General features: G+C 38.6%; 1 protein-coding gene across 1 annotated transcript; it reads right to left on the bottom strand.

The window, feature by feature from the left end:
• Positions 1-846: 846 nt before the first annotated feature.
• Positions 847-14,803, bottom strand: LOC149024456 (guanosine-3',5'-bis (diphosphate) 3'-pyrophosphohydrolase, putative (DUF2215)). The gene is made up of 10 exons (XM_089144684.1): positions 14,520-14,803; positions 13,827-14,049; positions 13,544-13,701; positions 13,261-13,406; positions 8,000-8,062; positions 7,817-7,909; positions 7,542-7,703; positions 6,112-6,209; positions 4,503-4,669; positions 847-1,555 (listed from the first exon to the last, which is right to left on the bottom strand). Exons 1-10 carry the CDS (start codon positions 14,605-14,607, stop codon positions 1,239-1,241), a joined length of 1,515 nt encoding a protein of 504 aa, XP_089000810.1. The 5' UTR covers positions 14,608-14,803; the 3' UTR covers positions 847-1,238.
• Positions 14,804-15,294: the final 491 nt, after the last annotated feature.

Here is a 15,294-nt window from a genome sequence, read left to right as displayed (position 1 = left end):
AGAAAAGATAAAAGAACCAACGGGGGTTGGTCCAAGTGGTAAGCAGCTTCGTTCGCTTAAGCAAGGTTCCGGTATGGAATCCTTGTGGATGCAAAAAAATCCCCACTAGGAGACTCACCCTTTTTTCTATTTTACCCTCATCTTGATTATAAAATTTTAAGTAAACATGCTAGAAAAGTAAATTCACCTTATCCTTTAAGTCTGGTTTTGGGGTTTTCAAACCAAAAAAACATGATAATAAAATTTTGATGTTAAAGGCAGAAAAGAGTGAAAGAGGAAAGAAGAAAAAATATATAGATGTTTTTTAGTGAAAAGAAAAATAAAAAGCAAAGGAGAAAAAAATGGTATTGACTATTTTACCCTCATCTTGATTATAAAATTTTAAGTAAACATGCATAAATGAAAAGAATAAAATTCTCACCATAATCCATTATGGACAAAAAAGTCTATTATGGATTTTGGAGGTTTTTCTATTATTTTAAATAAAAACAAAACTGATAATAGATGCCAAACAATTTAAAATAATGAAAATTTCTCATGACAATGATAATTGATACCAAAAAGAGCCTAGATCTTCCTCTATACATAATGTATTTGCAAGGGATTTGTAGTAATTGTTTAATAATACAGTAGATTAAGGATATCCTCTTGGAGGTAGGTGCCTGAAACCAACAACACATTTCACCTCAGAATCTCTGGTCACAAACGGTAGATTGATCTTTTCTTTGGTAACCCTCACCAAAAAACTTCTAAATAGCAACTCTTACATGGAAGTCCAGAAAAAATTATGGGGTTTAATTTTCGCAACCAGCAATGGAAGGATATATGTCAGCACAATCTCTAACTTCTTTGATCCAAATACATTTTAGCGTAAACATCACTTGGAGCCGACAAGTCAACCATAAAAATAAGGATTTTAGCAAAAGATGCATTTTTCATGTGACAGTGTATAACTTGTTTTTACTTTACAAAATTGGCTGAAGATGAACCGTTAGTAATATGACATCCTTCAGCTAAGAACAAATTGACGAAGGTCAGTATTCTAAACTGCACAGCAACTAAACGAAGATCAGCTCAGAGGAAGCTTCAAGAAAGGAATAATTATGTCAATACCCCAAACAACAACATTTGAGTATTCCCTGGGAGATGACTAACATAAAAGCTCTCAGTAACAATCACATTGTTGATCCTCCAAAGGCACTGACAAATCAATGCTAACCACATTGTTGATCCTCAAGTTAGTACCACTTAAAAAGCTTAAGCCCGCTGCCACTCTCTACAACAGTCTCTTCTGAAGAACCTGCTCCACTCTCCATGCTGTCATCAGAACTCTCATCTGGAAGGAGTTGTATTCGGCCAGCATTTTCAACAATCCAATCAGAAAAATCGGATGAGGCTGCCAACTCGGCAATGGCATGCCTGGTAGATTCATTTGTGAATTCTTCATATTCCTTCTTTGAGAACCTCTTACGTGTTGGCACACTGTGGAAGGTAGAATAATAGTTCCGGTCCTCAAGGCTTGCTGCTCCCTTAGGCGGGTTTGATAAAGCCAAACCTGCAACCAAGAACACAACCAAGAAAAGTTTACAATACAGAGAAACTTAGAGAAAGTGAACAGGATGGTTTCAAAGATAAGTCTCTTAAGAAGGGGAAAAAAACGAATACAGAGCAGTTGATACGACTATGATGTTTTCCTCCCAAGAAAAGGCCCAGATCAGAACCTCTCCAATCCTAAGAGTTTCACACTCTTGATCAAGTCTCACAATAGCAAAGTGGCAACAGCAATTCACTACTGATAAGAAGTTGATGGTTATCCATAATAAAGCCTAAAAGCTATTAATTATAAATAAGAGTCCTTAACAATGTAAGAAACCTATTGAATCAACACTCATATAGCCACTAGAAAACTAAAACCAAGAAGTTGCCCTAGATCAGAAGGGAATAACAAGGAAACTTAACCAATAACTCTACAAAACCAGCCAATTCAAGAAGGCTAAAAGTGAGTTGGGTCCGACTTGAGCATTAGGGTTAGGGTTGACAGTGGGGGTTATGCCATGTTTCTTTTGGATGGATAAATAATATAATTAACCAACAAGGGGAAACAAAAGGGGGAGGGGGGACAAGCCTTCAAGAGAGAGGCAAAAAAGAGGAGCTAAGACCCCTTTTTAAACAACAATAAGCCTATTCCTTGGGCTGCATTTGTTTGCAAAGGTGGGGTGGGAGAAAAAAACATGTGGGTCCCATGTGTAGTGGGGTGAGGGAGAAGGAAAGGAAAGGGTTGTGGAGAAAGTGATAGTGGTGGGTCCCACTTTTTACTTTTCCAAACTTTCTCACAAAGTGTTTTAAAATGGCTTGGGGTGGGAAAGTTGGGTTGCCACATCACCAGACAAGTTTCTTTGATTCAAGGAAACTTGTCTCTCACTTTCCCACCCCAAGCAACCAAACAATCTACAATTTTGGGATTTAAGGGAAAAGTAAGAAATCTACACTTTTTTCAAGAATTTTCCCACTCCACCTTTATTCCAGCAAACAAACGCAGCCTTCGGGTATCCATAAGCAGGGGATGGGGAATAGACTGTAGCCTAGAAGAAACATCACAAAAGATGGCTTTTCAAATAAAGTCAATCGAACAAGATTTGGAAGTCCATCTCCTAAGATTTTGCTCCCAACATAGATGGTGAATGGATGCACTGAATACCAACTTACCAACCCGATCACATATGGACAATTCCGATAATAGTCTCAAAATCCAATGCCAATCTTGGGTGAAACCAAAAGGAGTGTCTCGACCGGGCCAAATGGAGGCTAAAGCTTTTCCCTCAAGGAGATGGGAAAAGGGGCAAGTGAAAACTAGGTGCTTAAGGTCTTCCACATCACTCCAACAAAGAATACAATTGGGGTTAACTGGAATTTGACGGCTAGAAAGAAAATTGTGGATGGGGAGGCCAAGGTTAAGGGCTCTCCAGAGGGTGAGGGAATGACGGGAAATGTGGCCTTTGAACCAAACAAGGGGGGACCAAGGGGCAAGAGGAGAAAGGGGGCAGAGAAGGTTCCACGCTAACCAATTCTATTAACTACAGATTGACTAAGACTTGAACTTGCATAAGAAAACTCCATAACTTACTCTTAAAGGACTCCAATCCAAATTCTAAGAGTAGATATGGAGTCCTAATAAAAAGGAGAATCAAAGTTGTTAGAAAATAAGTTTTAATCTTCCAAAACAATAGCTGACCTTGAAAGAGAAGAAGAAGAATAAGAAGAAGAAGAAGAAGAAGAAAGAGATGAAAAAGCAACAATGGCCTGTGATTCTGACTTAGCACTCCTAGAATCGTAGCCTCTTATTTATAAATACCAGTAGTCTAGATTACAACTTGAGAAGCAAGCCTTCTTGCCCTCTAAAAAAGAAAATAAAGAGTACAACTTACGGGCTCATGAATCTGTCCAAAATAGAAAGTGTAGAGAAAGGAAAGTTCTAAAAATATTAACCAACATAAAATATAAACTATGCTTTCTAGAAATTACCAAAACTTGTGTAGCAAGATTCCTACGCTAGAAATAGAAAGTAGAGTAGTATATCTAAAAAGGAAACAAGGAACTCAAAACTTGTGTATACTTCAACAAAAGTGAACTCAAATTAAGGGATCCTAACATAACTAGGGATCTCAATTAGACTAGGACGCTGGAATAACTTTCAAAATACTAATCCAAATAATAAAACAAAAGTAGATCTAGGGGCCAGACAGAAAACTGAAAGTCACTAGGACCCAAACCTAAGGCACCCGAAGTCCACCAAATTACCAAAATGACCCTAGTTAGAATTAGGGGTCCCCGGGTTTGGGGAACCAACCCTAGGCCTTGTATAACCCCTAAAAATAATTTACATAAAGCCGATAACCACCAAAATTTCAAGAAACTCTTTCTTGTTCCTTTTCAAGTGGTTTTCTTAAGATCTTGATTAATTCATTTGAGGCTACTATCGGCTACTTTCGCATCCTTAGGAAGCCTAGTTCCCCCATTAGAAGCCTAAACCCTCCATTAAGGCTCTAACCACCCTCAACTAAAACCTGCAACTACTCTCTACCCACATTTGAACTATCAGAAACCTTCACTATTTGGAAGACACGAACCCTTCTGATTCCAAATCCCAACCTGATTAAATTCTTGATCGCATCCATCACTCTCGGACAAAGCCAAAACCCCATCTGAATATCATAAACCCTAATGGCCGATTTCCCTTGAATCCTGTAAGTCCCACAACAGTGCTGCTTCAGGTTAAAGGACCTGGTTATTGGCTATTGATCCTATTGAGGATACATCGTCTTTTGGGGGTCAAATGAGCCCAACCTTACCCCTGATTCCATGACTTGAACCCATGATCAATCATTCACCACATGAGCACTTGAACAACATGCCAACCAGGACCTTTTGTGAGCGCCAAACAAAGAAAAGAAAGCAAATGATCTCATCAGAGCCCTACACCAATTAAGACACCAAAAATTTACCTTTAGTGGGAGAATCAGACCAAGCAAATGTTCTCTTCGGGCTATTCCATAATGCTCTTTGAGAGTCCATAGCAGATCTACTAAGGAATTCAGCACGATTGTAACTAGGAGGCGTTTGTTTAGACTTTTTTGACCACAAGCCTCTACTCCCAGTATGTGACTGCTTCCTGCATGAAAGAATAATGCAACATGTAATTTTAAACCACAAACCAAACCCCACCCCAAAAATAAATAACAACAATATTTAATTAAAAACAATTCAAGTTTTTGAAGGAAATGGAGTAAAAAAGTCTTGACATGGCAAACAATAGGCTAAAACAGAACTCTTAATGAAGACTTTGCCATAATTAGGACTGCAGCTCCTTTATAATTGGACAGTCAGGTTTTCAGTTTAGTATGTCTATACTACTAGGTGAAGTCTTGAAACATTCTGTACTGTTGGACGGCTGCAAATCTACGTTCTTTTACTTATCTTCCACTAGCCGCCGCCCCCCGGCGCGTCGGGGGGTGGGGGAACCAACAAAAAAACCTACTGCCAAGAAGGAAGAGGAAATTAACTGAACCCCTGTCAAGCTTTCCCAGAAGTTACTCCAGATTTTTTGCAATATAGTGAGAATTCAATAGATTGGATACTCAATATCACCCAGTATGTCAACCCTGGGTGTGTGTGACATATGTGTACTTACTCCAAGAAGGAAGAGGAAACCAACCAAATCCATGTCAAGCTTCCGCATAAGTTACACAGTATGTCAACCCTGGGTGTATGTGACATATGTGTACTCACAATAAGGAAGAGGAAATCAACCAAATCCATGTCAAACACATAAGTTACTCCAGAATTTTTGCAATATAGTGAGAATTCAATAGATTGGATACTCAATATCACCCACTATGTCAACCTTGGGAGTATGTGACATATGTGTACTTACAATAAGGAAGATGAAATCAACCAAATCCATGTCAAACGCATAAATTACTCCAGAATTTTTGCAATATAGTGAGAATTCAATAGATTGGATACTCAATATCACCTAATATGTCAACCTTGGGAGTATGTGACATGTGTACTTTAGGATGGAAAATTGAGCTTGCCCTATATTGCCTAGGCATGGACTTGGACTTCCAGTTAATCAGCTGGCTAGGGTTTATTTCTCCAGACCTTAGGTTAGGCCAGTGGCCCAGCCTAACCTGGGCCAAGCTTGTATGCATGAAATTTTATCGCACCTATGTGGTGCAGTGGCTAGCTCTGTAGTCTTTTAGCCTAAAGATCAAGGTCATACCCCCTTCCTTCATGTCATGTCACGTCACGTCAACAAATATCTTTATATGTTTTGGGATAGCTCACTGGGGCTGTGCCAGGCTTGTGCTGGCATGGATGAACTTGGGCTGGGCCTAGGTTCTGACTAGGTTTCCAAAAACACAGCCTAGCCTGCCAGACTTCAAAACTGAGTGTGCTGATTAAGAGCAATGAAAATCGCATGCAGGTAAGTGGGTCACCTACATAAGTAACAACCATTTATTCAGAATATCCTACAGTATAAACATATGAATGCAGCAACTTGGATAAAGGAAATAGAAAATATAGAAGCCCCAGACATAACAAACTTACCTCACTGGAAAACCTCGCCACTTGAAGGAAGATATGAAAGAACATATAGCCCAAGAAGAAGCCGTTGCCACTATTGCTAGAGGAGTATCCATTGAGCTCTGATAAAGAAGATGTGATCACAATAACTTTCATGAAAGTAACATAACCATCTACGCCTACAAAAGAAATCTCCTTATTTCATTAACGGTTGTGGCCAGGTGGGGGGTAGTCTAGCAATTTCTCTTCCATGGCAACAAACCAACACAAACCTGTTCAATAAGTGTTTCCTTTCAAAGCGATCTGAAGTTTCAGATTAAGATATATAGGTATTAAACCTGAGATTGCGCTCTCACTTGTGCTGGTTGGCCCCAAAACAATGTCAGCTACCAAAGCTGAAAACAACATAAACCATTCTATGCTAAAGGTCACCTACTTGAGTGGCAGTTCTAGTACCAATGGGCCTTTAGCCAAAGCTTAATTAAATTTGAGGTCCTATTAGCAGATTTTCTGAACCTTTAACCAATTAAATACTGTGACTGAACACAGACTAAACTTATCTAACCAAATTGTTTTGGTTCAGGAAATTAAACTTGAAGCTCTGCTTGACCACTTTGGGGTGCATAGAAAGACCACAAAACCATTGTCTTTTGTTAGACCCATGAACACAAAATACCGACAAAAATATAAACTGATGAGTCTGCAAAAATTTTAATAACAAACCACAGGGAGAAGACAATCACAACAGACAAGCGAGCACTCAAACAAGGTGCCAGACACGACCTTCCAGCCCATCACCACACACTCAGAAGGAATGGTCCGCAATCTAGACCATTCAATTCAACAAATTTCTCTTGGAATGGGTCCAAACAGCATAACATTAACATTTGTGATCCTATCTCAACACCAAAGAAACCAGATATCTCCCAGCCATATATAAAGCTGATTCATTGTAGTATCTGATCCTCTCACTCCAACACATTCAAATGTGCAAGGGTACATATAGTTGTCAAGATGATCCGACATGTTGGAGGGGCACTAGGTGACCAGGCACCATTAAGCATTTCCTAGGTGCCTAAGTGGCACAATATATGAGATGTACCTAATATAGCAATGCCTTTCTATAACCAGACTTATATGCAACATTAAACCCACATTAATCCAATATGATATAATTATGCTGGTAATGACCTAGTATGAGAAAATCAACATATTATGAACAACACATAGGGTAACATATTAACATATTTTCATAGAAAACAAAGGGGAAAAAAACACAAATCAGTGTACCCTCATGAACTGTGAGAAAGGCATACTGTTGCCCTGGACCCAAGAAAGAGACTGGTTGCCTATTGATGCCTTGACAACTATGTTGGAGCAACAACAACCATTGAACTTTCATAATCAATTACCACTCTCAAACAGCAGGATTTGATTTGAAAGAGAGACTCTACCTGAAAAATGGATGTCACTGCGATAGCGCGCATTGCCCACTTCACAAACAAAGCTATACCAACATCAACAGTTCCATCTTCTGAGATTACAAATTTACGCACAATCCAGTACCCTAGTGCAGCTCCTGCAAGGACAATGCCTACTAATACGGCTATAGAAACCTGTCATCAAAACCACCACAAGAAATTGTTCTTGAGTTTGAGGGGATATCAATTAAAATAAAAAGTTAAAAGGTTGTAAGTTGTAAGTAAACAACAGCAGGTGGAGGACTTACAAGGTTATGCATATCCTGGCTAAGCCCAAAACTCTCACAAATGGAACTGATCATCATTGAGAGGTAGGGCCTAAAGAATGATCCAACACTAACCTGAAAGTATCAGTTGTAAAAAGTAATTCATTTGGCACCAAATGAGATATGAAGCAAGATTATATCACTCAATTAACTAAGAAACCTTACCACCGACCCAGACAGAGCAAGATAGAGAACATTTTTCCTGCTGGTTGGCAGTAACTTCATGCCCTATAAAACAATATAAAAGGCAACACCTGATGAGACGGAATTTGTAATAACAATTGTTAAATGTAAGAAAAATGCTAAAAGCATAGCAATAGGAAGCAAATGTATCATAGATCTATAATGTTGCAGAGGTCAAAGTTGTCGATGAGTAAGCAAATGCATCAGAACTGTTCGCCATAACACCCCCCCCCCAATTGCTCGGCTCGCTTAGGGGCTCATTGATGGGTATGAATTCCCTAAATCAAGGAAGCAAGCCAAGGATAGGACAACATTGTAAATAACTACATGTCACATAGCTAGGACACAACCTCAAGAGACTTGTACATTAGACCTCAGGCTCAAACTTTAAACAGTTTCAAACTTTCAAAACAGTGACAGCCAAAACTCACTTAAGCAGTGAGCTACCCAAATACATTTGACCAAGTTTCACCAGTTAGACAAAGTAATGCACTCTGTTGGTGAATACAAAGACAGATGAAATTTCTCTTCCCAACAAAACATGCATGGATGATAATTTTTACCCCTCATCAAGTAATGACTATTTTACACTATATCTCCCAAAATTAGTTCTTCAAGGACATTAATTAAGCTATAGACAGATTTTCTTTTGCAAACAATGCAAACTGCTCTCATCCATTCAACATCATAAGCGTGAATGGAGTAGCACACCTGTACATAACCCTAAGACAGAAATCCTCTGCGAGATAAAACAAAAGCACCACTCACAGAAGGATTTAAATCAGAGCAACAAAGAAAATCTTCCCATTTAATTGCTGGAAAGAAATGTAGAGCATATTTTTTTCTCCTCTCATTTGATCTCCAAACATAGGCACTAATGAATTGGTTTGATCCTCATCCTAAAATAACAAACAAAAAAGGAAGTTAATTAAAATCCAACTCTTGTTTTCTATTTTGTTTTACGTTTTTATGTTATTTCTAGAAGTGGTTGTCGGAAAATGACCCTTCTACCCTCTCCCAAGTATGTGTGATCACAAACACATATCAAACTTACTAACTTTGATCAAAGCAAATATTATCATTCAAGTGGAAGAAGAAAAGTCAAGATCAAAGCAAACTCAAGCTCAACACAAGTTTGAAGACCTGATCAGGCTTAGGGAAATCTTGAAGACCATATGGCTCAATGACGAATGAAGAAAGTCACTTCAAGCCTGAAGAATGTTATTGAAGGATCAAGACCCTTCAAAGCACTAGGACACCTGGCATAATGTAATCATGTGCATCTTATCACATACAGCCTAGACAGACCTAGGAAGATCAAGAAACATGTCACAAAAGAGAACTCCACTTGCGAAGAGTCGTCGATGTCTCGATCAACTAACCATCAAAGCATTTTCGATCAACAGGCTTTCTTCAATTTCAACTGACAAAATGTCAGTCAATCCAACCTTGTATCAACTGATTTATCAGATGATTGACAATCAACCAACAGGAACCCAAACCTCCAACAGCTCTCTTTTTGTAACAGTAAGTTGTATTGGTCAGGGGGGGCCCCCCCCCCCCCCCCCCCCCCCCCCCCCCCCGGGGGGGGGGGGGGGGGGGGGGGGGGGGGGGGGGGGGGGTCGGCGGGGCGCGGGCAGGTCTCCTCCTACCAACATGACTAAAAATGAGAACATTTTCTGTCTTTTGTTCCAGGGACTCAAACGTTTAAAAGACAATGTTTGAATCAAAATGATTATATTAATGTATATTTTACACACCTTGCCTTTTCATTTGATTATATTATATGAAATGTCATAACTCAAATTGCAAGATGCCCTTTCTTGTATCGGAAGGGTGGTTTTGATTAAGGTCTTGGTTAAACAGACCTCATTCGACAAAGGCTACATCACTTTTCATTCATTAGCCAGTTGGTTTCACTTGCATTTATGACCATTCCATCAGAAACTAACACCAACCCAACCAGAGCATGGGCAAATATTTCAACCAGATACTTCCTTCTTCTTAGCAATTGGGAATTGTTAAGAAAAATCCTCCTCATCGTTAAAGGGCTGCATCTCTTTTAACCCCCACCTTCAGGTATTCATAGAAAACAAAATTTTAAGGTGGAAACCTTATATCTTTATTTTACAAACCAGGTAATATTCCAAGAAGGGGGTGGGAGGCCACAACATTTCAGTTGTTTACATACTGAAAATCAATCACCTCAAACATATACTCCTACAACAGTGGTAAGGTAGAGAGTATTAATAACCTGAGGTCCTCCCCATGAAGCAAGACACAATCATTTCAATATCAAACATGGTTTCCCAGAAAATCATATCCCAGTCCAGCCAACATCTTCAATGATACTCATCAACCTAAAATTCGCATATGATAAAATACCTAGAGAACTTATTTGGCATATCCGAGAGAAGAGTTCAAGGACTATGTCGATATTATAAATGACACGTATGAGAGTGTGAAGACGAGTGTCAAAACTGCTGACGACCAAAGTAGTGCCTTCCCAATTTGGGTTACATCAAAGTTCAGCCCTAAGCCCTTGTTTGTTTGCATCAATCATGGACAATCTAACTAGGTGAATCCATGATGGGGTAGCTTGTTATATGTATTTGCTGATGATTGTTGATAGTTGAAATAGTGAAAGGCATCAATGTGCGAAGTTGGAATTGTGGAGATCAAGTTTGGAATAGAGAGGTTTCAAGTTAAAAAAAAAAAAAGAAAGTTTATATGAAGCATAACTTCAGTCAAACCGTAAAGGGAGATGATGTGGTGAAGCCAAGAGAACACAGTTAACACAGATTGAAGTTATGGAAACCTTGTGTCAATCTTTAACGAAGAGTGTATCACAAAAGATGATGTTCCCATTGAATCAAAGCAGGATGGCTGAAGTGGAGAGGTGCATTGTAAGTGTTATGTGACAAACACATGCCTGTCAAGCCCAAGGGGAAATTTTACAAGACAATAATATGACAGCCCATGACATGTGGAGCAAAATGCAGGGCAATTAAGAAAACCACTAAAAATAAGATGAGTATGGTAGAAATGAGGATACTGAGAAGAATGTGTGGCAAGACGAAAGAATAAGGAATGACTGTACTAGAAATGGATGGGAGTTGCACTAATTTAGGTCAAACTCTGAGAGAACTGCTTGAGGTGGTATGGGTATGTCCAACAAAGACCTATACATGCATCATCGAGGAAGATTGACCATATTTGATTTGGCAGAACTAAAGGAGGTAGAGGCCGGCATTAGTTGAATATCGGAGAAGTTGTAAGAAAATATATGCAAGATATGCATGTGATGGGGCTCAAACTTAGTATGACCATAAATAGAGATGCTTGAAGGACAAGGGTCATGTTGGCGACCCCTTGTAGGGGATGTGCCTAGGATGCTGCTCTGACTAGTACATTGACTACTTTTGCCACTACTTTGTTATTTCAGGCCTCCTTTGGACCTCTATAGCCAACCCCATCTAATTGGGATAGGGTTATTGTTGTCGTACAAGACATTTAAGGAAATCTAAGGAATGTTATTTCCTCCTATTCACATTTAAATAAGAAACCTATGAGGAATAGTTTTCAAATAGAAACTCAGTGCACATCAAATATGGTGGGAAAGTTCATGAAACAATAGTCTAGATACCCAATCTTTTATGGATAACGGGTTTCACTCCCTAGTTCAAATTCTAGACTACAAACATCACAGTATGAAGAGCTGCCTATGCATACTTTGAGTGCATATGATCACTTAATAGGTTTAGAATGATTGGAATTTGGAAAGGAATAAACATTAGGCATTTTTCTTTTAAAGCAGCGATGCAGACACAGTGCCTTGGCCTGATCCCAACCCATTTGAGTGTCCAAACACAGATGAACCAGATCCAGTTTGGACAATTGGATATAGCAGGATTTCAGTGAGTTCATTTACTTGGGACGTAACTGTAATCTTTTATTGCACCCAAAATGTAAAACAAGAAAATGTAATTGTCTACTTTGGATACAATACATAGTATGTTAACTAGTAGTTTCCTAGTTAAGAGAGGTAGTCTTGTTTATGAGTTTCTTAACTTTATGTTTATATGTCATAACTCTACATCCTTTAATAGAGTTCACGAATCAATTGGGTTTTTGGGTTTCAGTAACCTGTGTTGCTGTGCGCTTGCACTCTTCTTCCTCCAGCGCCCCCCCCACCAAAAAAAAAAAAGAAGGAAGAGAGAGAGAGACACCCAACCTTCTTCTTGGGCTTTCTTCTCTGCCTTGCAACTTGATTATCTTTTTCCCCCAAAGCTTCCCTGATGCCTATATGACCTTCCACCAAGTAGACTATAAATTCAAGATGCCATTTTCCAGACTAACAAAATGAGACAATTACTCTAACAGAATGATGTAACCCTAGATTGAATAGGATCAATCAGGGGCCAGGCTTCCAAGATCCCAGTTGAAAAGATTAGAAGAAAGGACTCAGGTCAAAAAGATTGGAAGGAGAACTTGGGGAAGAAAATAGAAGAAATCAGAATCGGAATAGCAATTCCGCACCCACTGCCAAGCAGCACCAAAACTCTTACAGAAAGTCATATTGATAAATCAAATCATCTCTAATGGGTGGGGGATGCATTACACATATATAGACATTCTAAAGTTCTTAATTTGACTCAACAATAAAATCCTAATCATTCTAAAAGACTAAATAACGTCAATAAAATCAAAATATGATTCTATTTAAGGACTAAGGTATCATAGTCTAAGACAAACGCCAAATCAAACACTTAATCTAACAACTAATCTCGTGTACTAGCATTATGCCCATTGTATGGGCTTATATATTAAGCCCATTACATCAATAAACCAAAACAAGAAATCTAATGCCTACAAAACCCACCCATGGGCCAAGATAAAGTATTTTAAGGCCAAATTTACCCGCTTGGACACTTCGAACTGCATCAAGAAGTTTCCAAAAGGAGACCTGAATTCCAACTGTAATGGGTACAATCCCCAACTTCCATAGAAGTTGGAATCCACACTGAGGTGGCTCTCAGCATCTATGATTATCAGAGCTAGATACGGAAGATATACCCATGCCATTCCCATAGTGTCAATCAGCTTCATTTGATTAACTGTGAAACTGGACAAAGTCCTGTGATTTCAATTTCAACATCCAAAATATAGTATGATGCCAATAACTTATATTGAACTACAGTATCACAGCTAACAAATATGAAGTCACATGAACAGAAAATTACCTGAAACAGAAGGATCAAAATAACAAGTAAGACTCCAAGAGCCATTGAGCTACTATAGTAGAACGGCACCCAATGAGTGACCACTGGTGCTAGTAGGAAAAAAATAAATCCAAAAGCAAGAAGAAAGAGACGCCATTGATGAAACTCTGCACAAATAGTTGACAACCAAATCATCCGTTAAAAAAAAAAAAAAAAAATTTAAAAAAAATTTAAAAAAAAAGAAAGAAAGAAAAAAAGAAAAGAAAGAGTGGAAACCAAGAGAAAATCATGTGTAGAAACCAACCTTCTTCAACAGTAACTGCAACAGAACCTGTAACTCCACCATTGAACCTTATATCAACAAATCTATCATCATATGGTGAAATCCAAGCACTCCAAAACCCCTTCTGGGTGGATTTCCATTCATCCTTCCCACATTGGCATAGTGCAAGAGAAGAATTCCTACATATAGCCCGAATGAGAAATGGTTCAATACAGCAATAATTTCACAAAAGGGAAACTTTCATATTGATTTGCAAACTAGTCGAGGATCTTTCAAGAGGTAAGAAGGAAGATACTGCACTTACCCATGTAAGCAGACCTCAACTTTGCTAAACAGACTTCCAGGTATCACCGCTGAAGGACTCACATTGACATGAACTGAACTTGCATAACTTTTGATTTTCCACCTTGGAAGACCAGCAACTCGCACACGACCGCATGAAACCATATCTTTAGCACCACGGATAGATGACAATCCATCGAGTGGAGACGGAGTTAGGTGAAGCACTGGATCCCCAAGATGAATCTCTGGCATGCAAAAGCGTTAGATGATTCTGGAACTATAAATTCAACAAATCCAAAGAAACCAGCGCAAATTTAAAGCAATATTCAACTGGCAAGAAACTCTCAATTGACATTGAAAACCAAAATGCAGTTATACACGTAAATTTAAACCCTCACCACCAAAGAGGACAAAATAGAAGGAAAGGGAGAAAAAAAAAGACAAAACCCTAGATTCAAATAGCTATTAATCAATACTTGTTCACTTCAACAACCATGACGAACAAAATCGACCAAGCAAAAAGACAAAAAAATCTTAACTAAATCAAACCATATGAACTTTAAATCACTCGAAAACTTGATCTGAAAGATATATAATAGCAGCACGGAACACGCTGAAAATCGATGTATTGGAACTAATTCATACATACATACATAAATAAAAAAATAAAATAAAAGAAGCAACGCAACAGAAAAAGGTAGACGAAAAGAAATACCTTTGAAATTTGTTGGTTCACATGAAGAACGGAAGAAAATTAAGAATACCGAGAAAGAAAACAGAAGCAGGGAGGTGGAAGACCCCATCGCTCTCCCTCCAAAAAGAGGGAAGAACTCTGCTTTGTCGCAGTAACGTTTTCGTATTTCCCAAATGAGAAGACTTCAAAATTTTGGAGGCAACTTCCCTTGCGATTAATCGGGCGCCTCAGTCGGTGGAGAGTGAATGGATTTTGTTTTGGGTTTTTAGTTTTTACCCTTGGCCTTGGGGTGCAAGTTAGGTCACCATGAGCCAGACTTTCGGCTTTAAGCACAATAGGCTATAGTAATTAAGTACTGAGAGTTCTATGTAGGCCCAATAAAAGGTTTGTTAGCTGAAGAGCTTCAGGTTTAGCCCATGTTCGCTTGGGTGGTTTTTTTTTTTTTTTTTTTCTTTCTTTCTTTCCCTTTTTAAGGTTCATCCGGGCCCAACTTGCACGCACCTCAATTACATCCTCAAAGAGATTTTTGTCGTCCACAAGGGTCAAACCCATGACTTCTCCACTGAGAAGTATGAATTTTACCACTCCACCAACTCTGCATTGACGTTGATTTTTTTATTAAATGTCCAAATGATATTTATATGTTATAAATAATATCATACTACTATTATAGAAAGATGAACTCAGATAACAGGGCTATATTTTGTTTTCCTCCAATACTCTTTCAATTAGACATTTGTATTTGTAATAATTTATGTCTATAATGGTTAATTAAAGTTCTTATAATAATTTAAAT

Source organism: Hakea prostrata, chromosome 2, assembly GCF_041222555.1.
Source record: "Hakea prostrata isolate BN-2017 chromosome 2, UWA_Hpros_2, whole genome shotgun sequence".
Taxonomy (NCBI): domain Eukaryota; kingdom Viridiplantae; phylum Streptophyta; class Magnoliopsida; order Proteales; family Proteaceae; genus Hakea; species Hakea prostrata.
Note: the sequence above shows the minus strand (reverse complement) of the source record. Positions and strands in the feature narration are given on the sequence as shown.

Bases quoted from the DNA above. Each gene is read 5' to 3' on its own strand.
- LOC149024456 (XM_089144684.1), bottom strand. From the start codon at position 14,607: ATGGGGTCTTCCACCTCCCTGCTTCTGTTTTCTTTCTCGGTATTCTTA. The intron at 7,704-7,816 runs GTAAGTCCTCCA...TTTTGATGACAG, and splicing joins GCCAGGATATGCATAACCTT to GTTTCTATAGCCGTATTAGT. The intron at 6,210-7,541 runs GTAGAGTCTCTC...CTTCTTTATCAG, and splicing joins CAGTGACATCCATTTTTCAG to AGCTCAATGGATACTCCTCT.